At 43.0% G+C, this 15339-nt stretch overlaps 1 protein-coding gene across 1 annotated transcript in view; it reads right to left on the bottom strand.

The window, feature by feature from the left end:
- Positions 1-12417, bottom strand: part of raly (RALY heterogeneous nuclear ribonucleoprotein) — a gene marked incomplete at both ends in the record, with an annotated part of 37961 nt that extends 25544 nt beyond the window's left edge. The window contains 3 exons of the mRNA XM_079218046.1: positions 2661-2708; positions 4419-4491; positions 12162-12417. Of these exons, the coding sequence (XP_079074172.1) occupies positions 2661-2708; positions 4419-4491; positions 12162-12417 (377 nt within the window). The remainder of the gene's footprint in view (positions 1-2660; positions 2709-4418; positions 4492-12161) is intronic.
- Between the last annotated feature and the right edge of the window lie 2922 nt (positions 12418-15339).

Raw genomic sequence — 15339 nt, 5'->3', positions numbered from 1 at the left:
GGAAGCCTCGCGGTAGATGGATAAGGATAAACCACATGGACCGGAAGTAGAATGCGGGTTGAAGTCCCAACCCCAACAGCAGAATGATAAACGTTTGGAGCCAGAACCCATGCTGTATGCTCAACAAATCCCATGAGGGTAAAAATCTCTGGCTGAACCGTCTGTGATGACAGGCAATGTGAGTGTTTCTGATGTATAATTCAGAAGATAAACGGACCACAGCTCTTCTTCGGTCCAAGGGGAGAAACCTAGATTGCCCTTCTTCTCTGTATCAGGCAGCTTTGTTTCAGACGGACAAAGCTTGATGGGCTTTGACAGGAGTCAAGAGAGGGTTTTGGAAGGGTTGCTGTTTCTCTCACGAGCACGACTGTCTTTCTGTGAAACACCAAACCTCGGCACCTCAACGGTTTCAAAACCTCTGCATACAATGACACTGGATAACCCCACTTTTCTTTCTTCCCAGGCTGAAATGCAAGAATCCCATCCTGAGATCGGAGGCATTTGTTGGTTTTGACATCCGGGATCATCTGGATACATTGTCGCTGATTCATCTCAGCTGGACATATCTACTTTCTGTCCTGCTCAGAACACACACTTAAAAAACAATAAAGCCTCTCATGAAAAGCAGTGGAGATGTACAGCACATGACAGGATCCAAGGATTCCTTTGTTCAAGGAAGTTTAAGGACGAGGCAGACTGATTCCGTTGTGTTTTTTTTTTTTTACCCTCATAACAGTGTTTGCTTTGATGACTACCCTCATCTGGTCTTGGCGGAACATTAATAGTTCCCACACTGTGACACAGCAGCAGAGGTCAATGTAAATGGATTGAATTTGGCCAGATGTTTTCTCAGATTGGCAAGAGGTGCAGGTACAGGGAGAAGAAAAAATGAAATCCCCCCCGTAAAGCAGATAATCCCCCGGTCATGTAATCCGTGGAGAATCTTTCGTTTGGCGTTCTCTCTCTCTGTTTGTGTCTGATCGGTTCAACTGTGTTTTGGATTGTTTTCTATTTTGGAACGAGTCTCACTGTTCTTGGACGCCATTTAAATCAGGTCTTCTTATTTGATAATTAAATTATGCACGAGGGGGGAAATTTGTCAAACAATTGCATGGCTTTTGCTCCCACTAAGCCAAACAAAAAGAGGTTAAAAACACACCTGCAGCTGCCAGGCAAAAAAAACAAAACATCTGTGCTCTGATTTGCAGATAATAAAATTGGGTAATGTGCAGACATTTGGCGTAACATTGTCAAATAAGCCTCACTGCAAAGACAAAGATCAGTGCATAGAGCCACACACAGTTCCAGTGAAATTGAGAGCGTCTTCAGAGAGTTTGGTGGTAATTTACTGACAGACCGGAATGTTTAAATAACAGATAGGGTTTCTCTCCATCATGTGTGAATTCCTTGCCTGAAGTATTGAGGAATGTCTCGGCTCACCTTGGTAGTCGGGACCTGTGGCTGTAACCTTTTTCTTTTTTACTATGTTCTCTACAGTTATTTTTGCCACGTGAATAATCTCATCAGGCACAAAGAAAAGGGCAAGTTGTGTGCATGTTTGCGCTGTAATATCCTGAGCTCAATGTCTTTTGTGAATGGGAGCTTGATGGGGGTTGTCCGTGATGACCAATCCTCGGTGCTGAGAGGAACCGAGGTCCTTTTCCTTGTTCGGTTCGCCACTGAATTTGATTTCCCCTCCTGCCCTACCAACTCATCAGTGTTCGTTCAATAAAATCCGTTCCTACCCTTACCTTGCCGTCCCGTGTCTGCGCTTGGGTCCAGCCCAACAATAAATGGCTTTACAGAGCAGCAAAAAATAATGGGTGTGGGTGGGTGGATTGCATTTTAAAGTAATAATGTAATACGATTTTCATTGCAATAAATGTCTTTTAAGTCACCTATCCTTCACCGACTGAGTTGATCACCATCACTATGGTGATTGAGCCAGTGGCTCACTGACAAAAGTATTGCAATATTTATAAATTTGCAGCGTTATGAACTGGGTATCTAAAAACAAACAGTGTGCAAAATGAACATTTAGTGTTGCTGCAGCTTCACATTTAAGGCATTTTAAGTGTCAGAATACAACAACGGCCTGACAGCGGAGTTCTTTGAAATATTGCGGGGAGTAAATGAAAACAGGCATGACTGCAGTGAGGTGAAGATCTGCAGGTGACAGGCTGCACAGCAGAGTAAAGCTATATTAACGCTCTGATTGTTGAATTTTTAGCACTTTGAACTGTGCACAGACGGATACATAAGGCTCATCTTCTACAGTTCATCATATTCTGGATTTACTTGTGTGTGTGCTCAATTTGCATCACTGTTTCTTTGATTTTATTCCTTCCTCTCACCTGATTTCTAAGACCTACGAGCATCTCATCAATCATGTTTGGTTATTGTTAAAGATAAACCCCCATGGTCAAGACGAAGGGGGAAAAAGTGCTTCAATGGGCACATTGGCTCCATTGTTAGAGCTCGACGTGTTGCATTGCGCCTCTAAAGAACATTCTGCCACCTGGCTCTGAGATTAAACTCCCGCTGATAGCCATAAACACCAGAGCCAGGAGTCCAGTGCTCAAAATCCGGCTGCAGCTGATGGTGCCGACACGACGGAGAATAATGCTGGAAGAACCCCAAATACCATCCTGTTCTCTTACCTGTCGTAGAAGTCTTCTCTGTAGTAGTCGTAGTCAAACTCGTAGCCACTGGGGAAGAAGCACAATGACGCAAAGTGATAGCACCAAAACCAACGTCAGGCGGTGCGTCCCGTAACACGAGCATGACACCACGTTTAAAACACGTTGTAACAGAAACACGTTGTTGATGGTTTCCCGTGCAGTTTATGTGTTGCATATAACCAAAATTTAAAAAAACGCAATAAAGGCAATAATTACAAACTGTGTGGGAGGCCAAAAAGAAACCACGACATACTTCTTACCCCAAGAGACGGAGAGAGAGACATAAATATGGACAAGACAAAAGAGAAACTGGATTCTTGTGAATGATGCATATTATGTGTCATGTTTATGGACATATTTTACAATTGTCCTGGTTAAAGGGTTTTGGTGGACACAACAAAATCAGAGGTTATAAAACAACTACATAAGTGTAAATCATGTTGGAGCCTGTATTTATGCTATTATGTGATCATCATGGCTGCTGGATTTCTGTTTTTTTTTGGGGGGTTGTCTGTCAGTCCCATTCTCATAGAAAAGCAATATATATGGAATTAATTTTGCAAATTTGGCAGAAACGTCCATCTGGACATGAGGATGAATTTAAGAGAAATTTAAGTAGTCAAAGTGACTGGGACCCCACATCCTTCACATTCTTGTGACCGCCATCTCTCAGGAATGCCTCGAGGGAGTTTGACAGACTTGGATGTAAACTGTTGTTAGACGGATGCGTGCACGTTTCTCATGAAAATAGATCAAAGTGAATCAAATGACTTTGCAATGCATATGCGATCGCTCCTATTGACAAACCCTTAACAAATTCTACAGATCTTGAGATTTAAATATGTGACTGCTGTCAGAATGGCTGCCAGCTGTCTTTTGTGTCTTTCCTTGCCCTTTTTAAACCACCACTTTGAGACACAAAAAATGTGTTTCATATACACGCTTTTCAATATTTTCTTTACCACCGTGACACATTTGAAAGAGCATATTCTAGTAAGTATTAGCACTCAAGAACAGGTAAATTGTTTGTTCCTTTTTTATATTAAAAAGGTTTGGAGCCATAAACCCTTTGTCAGGGCCGATGCAGATATTTTAAACAATAAAGTGTGACTTTTCACAATAATATGGACTTTGTCAAGCATAAAAATCTTTTTAAACACTACGCAAACCATCTCAGGAGACAAACAAAAGTCTAACAACGATTCATTTGTGTCCAGGTTTAGCAGCTGTTTAAAGCGTTGCATCACACCTCTTTAATACATGGGAAAACTCTGAAACTGATTACTACCATAACAAGGATCAATTCAAATTATTAAAGTGTCCAATAAAAAAGAGATAATAATAATCTAACAAACTGTTCCTGCAAGTCTAAAATACTCATGACAGCCGTGATTCCTGGAGGTCTGATAAGTTAAAAATAGAAGCCGTAGAATTGTTCAGGGTGTCATTTAACACCTTCAGGTCTCGGCCTCCTCCTCCTTCGGGTGTTGTTTAACACCTTCAGGTCTCGGCCTCCTCCTTTCCAGCGTAAAACCTCAACCCTCGTCCATTAAAGTGGTTTGGATATTCAGTCCCTCGAGATCAGCTGCATTTTCTTATGTTTTGTGTGGCCTTTACACATCTGAGGGTAAAATATTCTCTCGTTGGCCTTAGAATGCAAGCCTTGAAAAAGCACCTGCACTTGTTAAGAAACACGGATCTATCGGACAATGAACCCAATTACATGGCATTGTGTACCTGTAGAGAGAGGCGGCTGATCGCTTCAGGATTTTGGGTCTGTTTGGCCTCGGTTCTCCTGCCATGTTGATATCTGAAAGACAGAAAAAGAAAATAGCAGATGGACGCTTTCCACAGCTTCATGAGGGAAATCGACCAAAAAACAGGACCACTAAAGGGATGATTATCAAAAGGTCCCTTCAAGAGGGTAAAAGTGAAACTGAAAAAAAGAAAAGAAACCGGGGTTAAACATAAGTGAACTTTTGAAGGGAGATATGGTGGATGATGTGTCGCTTCTATTCTCCAGTAGAGGGCAGTGTTAAGCCATTTTACAACATCTTCTCGACAGTCAGTCAGGGCAGCACCCAAAGGACCCACGTTGAACTGACAACTTTGCATGTATAAATAATTAGACGGAAAGTAAGACATCTGATTTCCAGCTCTTCGGTTTGAGACTTTAATCTGTTGTGGTGAAAAAAAAAAGAAAACCTCCTGCACTCAAGTGAAGAAGAGATACCACATTAACTGTTAATGCCCTGCTTTACTTAAAGAGATGTGGTGGCAACTGGAAACGAGGATGAACCCCTCCTGTACAATGGGAAAAAAAACTCAACTTAAATATAGTCGGGATTTAAGCTGTTTCAATATATTTGAAAATAGGGTAATAAAGAAAGGATGAGTACAAATATATTTAATCTTAATTACAACAATAACATGATTAAGGATGAAAATGCATTTTGTAACCCTCTCGATATTTTGTGTTCCTGGTCCAAAATGTTTGAAAAGTGAGGAGCTTTTGGCCAGTTCTCGCTTCTCCAAACGCCTGTTTGAGGGATCAGACTTGGTTTCGAGGTTTAGGTTGGGGTTAGTGTGGGGCATTTAGTTGTGAGGGTTGAGGTTAGGATAAGGGGTTAGGGTTAGTGTGGGGCATTTAGTTGTGAGGGTTGAGGTTAGGATAAGGGGTTAGGGTTAGTGTGGGGCATTTAGTTGTGAGGGTTGAGGTTAGGATAAGGAGCTGGGAAACGTTGGATGTTAAGTGTCCTCAAAAAGATAAAAGTACACAGAACTGTGTGTGTGAAAAGATCATTTAGGCATATTTATGTATATATGTCTGTGTGTTTTAGTATGATTTTAAAGGTTAATTAGCTAGCCCAGTAACAACACTCCTCAACACACACACAAATACACAATCACCTAAACACAGTCCCCACAATATTACTGTGTGAACAGTGTCCCCATAACATGGGGAACACGCACGCACGCACACACACACACACACACACACACGCACGGACGCACACACACAGGGAACATTTCCCAGAAGGCTGCGTCAGTGTGTGTGTGTGATGAAGCTGTGACAGCTAAGGGGCTGCTAAGTGAAGCGCTCTGCCAAACTGCAGTGTGTGTGTGGGGGTTTTGCTGTGGGGATCATATTAAATCTTCTTTTTCTTCTGTGCCACTTAACTAACCTTTTCCCTCTTTACATGGCTCCCTCTCTTCTTCGCTCTCCTGTTACATTAAACCCATGTGTTTTGTGTTTTTTGTCTTTTTTTCCAGTAGATATAATGAGACGCGTTTAACCTTTTTAAAACATAATCACTACCTTTTGCGTCTTTGCTTGGCAAGCACAACGTGACAAACAAATAAACCGTAACACGATAATGACGATTGTTTTGGCACTTCACAAAAACAGCAGCACCAACAAAGTGCTTCACATAAAAGATGTGATAAAAAGCTAAACATCATCATAAAACATCTCTAAAACAGTCCGTAGCAATTATACGGTCGAATTCATTTACTTTCACATGAAGCATTCGCAAAGTTAATTTGGTTTGAAATGTTTTAAAAGGCTGTTGTAGGATTACTGAGGACTATTGATTGGCTTCAAGTACCAAACGTTTTGTCACCTTCCCTTTGCATCTGATACGACCCACAATGCATCATTTAGCGTTTTTTAGTAAGTAACTACAGTGTAAACCCAGGCGATCAGAGCACAAACGTGTGTCACAGAGTGTGAAGTGGTTTTGGAAAGATTCAAATGACTTGAGGAAGAGTCGATGAGGTATGTTTCTGTTGCGTTCAGGGACTTCCGAAAAACAAGACTCTGCAGGAGACGGAATAAAAGCACAGAGGCATATGGATTCGCAGGTGGACTCAGGTGTGTGTTTGTGTGTGTTTGCATCCTTTGCCTATAGGTCATAAAGGGGAGATCAATAACAGTTTTGGTTGGATGAAGGTGTGTGTGTGTGTGTGTGTGTGTGTGTGTGTGTGTGTGTGTGTGCGTGTGCGCGTCCTTGCAGAAACAACTGGACTTCTGCCATTTTCACACCTGGCTGCGGTCAGAGTTCTGGATCACTGCCTCCAACATGAGGAATACATGCACACACACACACACACACACACACACACACACACACACACACACACACACACACACACACACACACACACACACACACACACATTCCCCTTCACGGTGAAGTTAACAGGCTTGAATCTTCAGCCTCCGGCTGCTGAAAACTCACTTCCACTGCTCATCCATCCGTCCATCCTTTTATCATTGTTCTCCTCCTTCCCTTGATCTTACGACACATTTCAAACACATGAAGCTCCATCATCCTGCTTTATGTTTGAAAGGAATTTCAGGAGGTTCAGACATTTTTAAAGCTTTTATTTATTTGTATCTGCGTGGGTTTCTCTGGGTGGAAACAACACAAATGAACCCTAATGGTGTGTTGGATAAAAACAACAACCCACAAAGCAGTAGTCTAATCAGCTGAAGAGAACAGACCCTGGGGAGAGTCCACATGTAACTCGCTTCACAAACGGATATTGAATTACCGATCGACGCGGTGTGGTCCCTGTCCTTCAAATAAAAAGGGTTCAAACCAGCTTTGCACCGTGCGAGAAAGTCCAACTGCACGTCTAGCCTGTCGGGTCTTCTATTGAGGTCGACCGCGTGGGACGCGGCACTAAAAATGTACTGAAGCCTTTCCGCTCTCCGTGTCAGCAACGTCGCGGTGCTGCGGCGTGGTCGGAAAATTCTCCCCGGAAAATATCCAAACAATTGTTTAACAGAAACAAAAAGCATTCATGAAGGATCCTCTACGGGCCTCTGGCCAAACAAAATACATCATTTTCCGCTTTGTTCCTATTCTGGGTGTCTTTCGTCTTCAAGGAAGTCGAGGAAACAAAACCACTGAAGTAGGTTCAAAGAAAGATCGTGTTGACATTTGACGTGAATCACTATCAAGTCACGTGACTGGCGGGACAAACGAGTCACATGACTAACGACGGACGTGAAAAAAATGTCTGACGTTCACTCCGTGCCTGAATTGGCGAGAGAAGAGCGAGTTAATGTTGTTGGGCGCCAGCTGTTAGCAACTGTTAGCAGCTGTTGGCAACTGTTAGCAGCTGTTAGTAGCTGTTAGCAACTGTTAGCAGCTGTTAGTAGCTGTTAGCAACTGTTAGCAGCTGTTAGTAGCTGTTAGCAGGGCTCTCAAGTTTTTAAGACAGGTAAGAGTTGTTGGGCGCCAGCTGTTAACAGCTGTTAGCAGCTGTTAGTAGCTGTTAGCAGCTGTTAGCAGCTGTTGGCAACTGTTAGCAGCTGTTAGTAGCTGTTAGCAGCTGTTAGCAGCTGTTAGCAGCTGTTAGTAACTGTTAGCAGCTTTTAGTAGCTGTTAGCAGCTGTTAGTAGCTGTTAGCAGCTGTTACCAACTGTTAGCAGCTGTTAGCAGCTGTTAGCAACTGTTAGCAGCTGTTAGTAGCTGTTAGCAGCTGTTAGTAGCTGTTAGCAGCTGTTAGCAGCTGTTGGCAACTGTTAGCAGCTGTTAGTAGCTGTTAGCAGCTGTTGGCAACTGTTAGCAGCTGTTAGTAGCTGTTAGCAGCTGTTAGTAACTGTTAGCAGCTTTTAGTAGCTGTTAGCAGCTGTTAGTAGCTGTTAGCAGCTGTTAGCAACTGTTAGCAGCTGTTAGCAGCGAGTTGGCAACGTTTGGAACAACCAACTTCATCACAGGTGTCGTCCAATGATATTAAAATGAATTCCCACGCGCGCTGCTCACAGTGACCGGCTGCGTAGCTAACGGCTCAGAAACAGAGGTTGCATTCAGTTACATTATGGTGCGTTCAAGCTCCAAATAGGGAAAAAAGTTTTCAAATGTAATCTTGTAAAATGTAGTTTATCGTGAGAAACTTGAACAAATGTGTTTTCACAGCTGTATAAGAAAAATATTGGAGACATTCGTGACTCGTCTTAACGCTAGCTCTAAGCAGCATCATTTAATCAAAACAAATTTATATAAAAAATTGCAATAATTTATTTCCATATCATTTGAATTGTGTGTTTTTTAAAATCAAATAACCCCTTAAGATAATATTAATAATAACAAAGTTAAAGAATAACATTTTAAAGTTTAGATTTTGTTTTTGTTTGTTTGTCCAAATCCCTGTTGATTTTTATTAAAACATTTTCCATTTCGTACGTGAGTTTGGCTCTCGGTCAAATAAAAGATATCTCACTGAGCAAGTGTTTGATGCTCATGTTGATCGGGCACATTCTCATCCGATGGACACGCCTCCTCTCCGGATGGACCCCCCACATGCATGTGTGTTAAAGCGGACACACACACACACACACACACACACACACACGAGAGACTACTAGAGAAACGTGCCGACAGCTGAACATAAACCAGTTGTCTCTCTTGCTGCCCCGGCGAGGGGAAACACTCGGCTCAGCTCTGATTTCCCCTCTGATATCTTATTGCACAGTAACACAGAGGAGGTAAACAGAGAGAGAGAGAGAGAGAAAGAGAGAGAGAGAGAAATGTATGGAGTAGCGCTCAGGGGGTCGTCAACGTTTCTGCGGTCGCAGCAAGTTCACTTAATTCAGACTTTTGCTCTGAAGACATTAATCGCTTTTTTTTTACCAGCCAGGAATGTTTTTTCCTTTTTTTTTACATTCAGGACTAATGCAGGAAGTCCACACATCATTACATATAATACTACGACTGTATTATAATACTACTACTGTCAGAGGAAAACTTCATATCTACTGCATTATACATTACTATACTGTGACGTTCTTGAAGTGTGAAGGCAAGGGTGAGTGAGTGTTTTTTCTCTTACACTTTAAACGTTGAACTTTTGTATTTTCCCTCATTTTTATTTCCACAATATATACAGAATAGGAACAGATGGTTTGAAAGTCATCTGGAAAAACCCTGTTTGGAAAAAAGGACTTTCTAAAACTACTTGGCAGGTGAATGGATGCACCATCTGTCAATGAAACTCTTGCCTAAGCCAGTCGAGAGAAGAGCTCTTTTCTTATTTTCACATACAACTGATGCTACTGCAGCATCTGTGCTAACCCTCGCTCACGGCCGTGGTTACTGTCCGTGTCACGCTGCCAGTAGCTCCTCCCGGGAGGCTGACCGGTCCGTACGGCTGTGGTTCAGACACTAATTTACTTGAAGCCTGACATGATTGAAATCCCCGCCAGGAGAGTCATGCCATGCCGCGGCGTGCGTGCGTGTCTGTCCTCGGCTAATTGATGCAGTCTGTGCTGCAAGACACTTAACCCCCACTTAACCACACCGATCGGGTGAATGACATGTCGTGTTAAAACGCTTTTAGTGGTCGTAAGACGAGAAAAGCTCCACACAAGTACAAGTCTATTTACCATTACCATCTGTTCACCCTTTTGGGTGGCCGGTTACGGCACACAGCTGAGTACGTCGCCGACACTCCACCGCTGCTACGCGGGCAGACAGCTTGGTTTGTTTTTATTGAATTATTGTATAAAAATGTCTTACAGGACGAATTCGAGCCGATTGCCAGCACACATCGGCGAGGTGGAAGCTAAGCTAACCCAGCTGGGACCTCAGGCTTCTCCACTAATCAGCCCACTGCTGGCTGTCTGATGCCAGGTCGCAGGAAAACAAGATGGATGAAAGAGGGGAGGAGGCGGAGTCTGTGTTTGCATCGTGGTGCTTGGGCAGAGTCGAGGTCGATGGACAGTGTTTGTTTCCTCGTGATGGGTTTTGGGTGTGAATAATGCATAATAAAAAAGTACCACTGGTTTTGTTAACAGGTAAATTAACCTGTACAGCGCTTTTCTAGTCCTCCGACCACTCCAAGCACTTTTACACTTGTCATCATTCATCCACTGATGGGAGGAGCTACGGTTGCACCATTAGGACTAACTAGCATTCATACAAGAGCAGTTTTAGGGTTAAGTGTCTTGGCCAAGGCGGACGACCCAGCCCAAGCACCACGAGCCGAGGATCGAACCACCGATCCTCTGATTGAAGGACCACTGAGCCACAGTGGCCCATTGTTACAAAGGTGCTACAACGGGTTGTGCTGTGAGGATATCCCTGTGTTGTATAATGACAATACATTATAGTGTTTAATCCACTGATGGTGGGTTGTATTCCGTTAACCACAGTATTACCTGGAGGAGAACTCTTTGATCTGCACTCTGCACCTTTCTATCGTTTTCACTCTTGTGCTTCACAGCTGCCGTGTTAGTTTTAAAGAGATCGCACACAAACCAAAACAATCACGAACAGTTTACCGTCACGTGACGCGCTCGGTCTCATCAATTGTGCTTGTTTACTTTTTTAACGTCAAAGTTGAAAATATATTTTCTGATGAAACACCAGAGACATTCTGAGGCATGAAAACATGCTCTCATGTTTTTCTGAACATCCTTCTCAACCTGCTCAGCCCCCAAGGGCACAGTCCTGACTACTTCAAGTGTGAATAAAATAAAGGTAAAGGCAGAGCTGGCTCTGGTTTCTCTGCAGCCTGCAGTGTGAATAGTGTCCCGGTTAACCTCCAAAACAGTAACCGAGGGTAGTGCTGAAATTACAATGAATTGATTTGTAATTTGGCATTAAATAATTCAACAGCTTTTTTATTAAATGTTTAACCGTCGCAAATATCTTTGGGTTTTGACGAGTCAAATTAAATAAAGAGCTCACTAGGGCTCTGGGAAGTTGTGATGGATATTTTCTACGGTTTTCTTTCATTTGATTTAGTAATTAACAAATGAATCAGTTAACTGATGAATCCATGAATTGAAACCGGAGTACAGCGGCTATTTCACCACCAGTTACACGCTCATTTAGAAATTGGCATCTTTGTAAGAAGACATTTTCTGATACCTCAGACTTCATGAGTTTTGACATTCTTCTTGTAAAACATTCGGAGCCCAGGAAATACACTTCAATCATTGATTAAATGAGATTCTTGTTGTCTACCGGTTTGTAGTATCGAAACATGACACACATTGTTTTGAGAAATGGAGCAAACCACCACTCAAATCACTCGAATGCCAGACATAATGTGCACTCCACTCTCCACGTTGAAAATCATCCTCATCTTAAATGGATTGAGGGTAAAATCAGTCAAACTTGGGAAAGAAATAACCACTTTGGCAATCAAACTCGTCTTTTCCTGCTCTGTAAGTACAGCTATAATTGCAACGTATCCTCGTACAACAGTTTGTATGACGCAGTACAAACAGTCATTTCCTATATTGTGCGATCTCGGTTAAGTTAAGCTAAAGGATTGTGGTGTGGGTTAAATACAAGTATGGTAACTTATTTGGAATTACGTAAATTACACAACAAAAGGAAGGTACAACAAATCAATGTGGTCTGTTTGTTTGACTCGTTCCTTCAACCCCCAACCTGCTCCTCTTCATGCTTCGATCGCCTGACTTCCTGTGTAGGTATGAGTTGTTTCACGTGGACTCACCCAGCGTCTGTCCGGCCAGCACCCGGCCGTTCTCCCCGATCACGGCGCCCCGGGCGTGCCTCTCGCCGGCGTACTGGATGAAGGCGTAGCCTTTGTGCACGGAGCATCCCAGGACCCGGCCGTACTTGGAGAAGATGCTCTCCACGTCCGACTTCTTCACCACGGCTGTGTTCAGGTTGCCGATGAACACCCGGGAGTTGATGGACCTTGGATCGGTCTTGTTGGTCACATTACTGGTCTGGACCTTCAGCGACATGCTGGAGAGACGGGCGAGGATGAATGGATCAGGGAGGGAGGGAGAGACTCAGAGAGGTGAGGATCTGGAGAGATAATAAAAGAGAACAGATTCTTTGGTTTAGCACAGCTGCAAACAGACATTTCAGACTCATAACTGGACAAAAATCGCCAAACCAGCCGGGAAAAGCAGGAGTGAGTAAATTCCTGTCAACACAAGAAAGATGGAGGTTTACAGTCAATGACTTTCTTTACCGAGCAAACATACTGTTCATTCATTCTTTCAACAAGACGGCAGAACCTTGGTGCAAACATACGAGCCGTGCTTCTACAAGAATGTAATAAGAAGAGAGAACACAGCCGTGGTGTGGCCGTGTGGACTTCTCTTGAGGCAGCCTTGGCGAGTTTCTTTTTACAATAGTCTGACTGCGTAGAGTTCACTCAGAGGGTCTGTTATGTGGAGCCGTCTCTCCAATCGACCGCAACAGAATCCTGCCAATCTTTTGCTTTCAACGTGAGCAAGCAATGAAAGAGGCAGATTTTTTTTCACTTAGTCTCACTTATAATACTCAACCAACGATGAATTCTATAACTGAAGCGACAGACTTTCAAAGCAGATACGTCTAATAAGCGAGGTCATCATCTTTACCTTTACTCAAACCGCAGTGAAAAAGGGACTCAGACCAATAGAAACACTCCTGTTGAAAGGGAAGCGGCAGTCAAATCCAAACATCTCTTTGCATTAAAGCAAGAGGGGAAGGAAAAACAACAACCGCCAAGTTTGCTCTGATCAGAAAACCCTGCCGCTTCATCGCATGAGACGAGCTCAATCGATCACAGCGCTGCATTTGAAAACCAAATGTAGTTTCCGTCTCCATCCTCGCTGGGTGCCAATTCCCTCCATCCACCGGACTAATGAACACAAGCTGAGTAGACGGAGGGAGGAGGGTAAGATGAGGGAGAGGAAAGGAAAGGAAAGGTACAAGAAGGAACGAGACGATGAAGGATTGAAAAGGAGCAAGAGTGATGAGAGACGAGTACGGATCAGGGGTCAGGCGTCGGTTTTAAAAGTTTTAATAGGAAAATAAAAACCAGAGTAGAGATTGAAAAACATTTGAGCTTTTAAAAGGGTTCAGTTGGTCGTAGAAAAACAAAATACATGGTGACAATAGTTCTATTACTCAAGTAAAGACCTTTTATACCCTCAAGTCACAGTTTAAGACTCATTACAATATTCTGGGTAAATCCATGTTGATTAAGAGACCACATCATTGGTTCCCAACCTTTTGGCTTGTGACCCCTTCAAGTGAAGCAATATCTATCTATGATCCCACAGTGACTTTTTCATTAAATATAGATTTTTTTTAGAGGCCTGAAGAAATTGTTTGAAATGTTATCGGCCCTTTTGAATCGGCATCATCAGCCTCATATATAGATAACCCAGAACGGGCCGCCCAGACGAGGCCCTTACCCGTCCCCGACTGCTGCAAAGCTCCGGGGGATTAAGTGTCACTCAAACTACGGCTTCGTTTCTATTTGACTCTCACATTTCTGTGCAAGGGGGGTTTTGCCTCTGAATGCCAAGTGCGTGCATGTGTGAGTCGTGGTACGGTCGCCCTACAGTGGCGGGAGTGAAGCCTGACGGATGACTCAGCAGAGACGAGATGTTACGGAGAAGAGCGACTTCAAGAGACAGAAAAGAGCTCCAAGTGTTGAGTTACAGGTCGCACACATCTCATACACTTTTAGTTTGTACAGTGTTGTTCATCGTTTTTCTCTTAAAAAGGTACAGTGATCTGTTAGCTGCAACGGAGCATAACATTTCCAAACAGTTTTCATTGGTGTATCATCACCTGAAGCTAGCTACGGTAGCCCAGAATGGACAAACCAAACACTGGCCCTAGTGAGGACAAAACTGTGGTGAGGCCAGCCGCCGAATTCGGCCTTGAATCAGATTGAATTCACAAAAATGAGGACTGGGAACATGACTTGCACCTGACTGCTCTGAGACTTCACTTACTTGAGAGATTTCACTCGAGGCTGCTTTGATTTGAACACATCTGACGCAATAACACACGAATAAGGGTGTCAAAAAAAATGTATTTGTTGTGAAATTCACCATTTCACAACTTTGAAAGGAAAAAAAGGGTCACATGACCGTTAAACAACCCAAAAGACTTGACTTAGCTAAAGACTATTGACTTAACTTGACCTCAGGGACATAACACATCTGTTGACAGGCCTCTCTGGAGAGCTAAACATGAGTTTAGAAGATAATAAAGCAATGTTCACATCCACTAACACGTGTGTTGAATGCATTTTAAATCCAGCAGTGTTTACGTCCACATGCTCGCAGTCTTACTGCAGCAGAACTTGGTCCGTTACCGCCACCTGTTGAAACTAACGGGACTCGAAACTAAACGGGGACGAGCTCATCGAAAATAAAGTAAAAACAAACGTATCTATTGGACCACAAGATGTCAGAAACTGATCACAATGGTGGAACATTTGCTTTTAAACAGAAAAGAAAGACAGAAAGCAGCTTTAAGAGCAAAACCTCTGTCCCGGCTCGTTGAGCAGCTCTGATAAGGACATGAAGCCGAACTCAAACAAAAGCAGTTGCATAAACATTACACAGCGCGTCGCCTCACTGCTGAAGGAAAAAGAGCAACAACAACAAAACAACAACCTGAGAGCTGCGACTGAAGCGTCGACTCCAAAACAAAAGCAAATCAAATATGCAGTTTGAAAAGCATCCAAAAAAACAACCAAATATCAAGACACTGAAGTGATCCCTGCAGTGATCCCTTCAGTTAGACAGTTGCGTGTGTGTGTGTGTGTGTGTGTGTGTGTGTGTGTGTACATACAACACCACAGTTAAAGTAAAATATTAAATAAATGAAGAAAAAGCACAAAATAAGCCACCTAATCGGAGTCTTCAGCT

This window comes from Taurulus bubalis (genome assembly GCF_910589615.1).
Source record: "Taurulus bubalis genome assembly, chromosome: 5".
Classification (NCBI taxonomy): Eukaryota; Metazoa; Chordata; class Actinopteri; order Perciformes; family Cottidae; genus Taurulus; species Taurulus bubalis.
The sequence above is the reverse complement of the archived record's forward strand: the minus strand, read 5'-3'. Positions and strand labels throughout refer to the sequence as shown.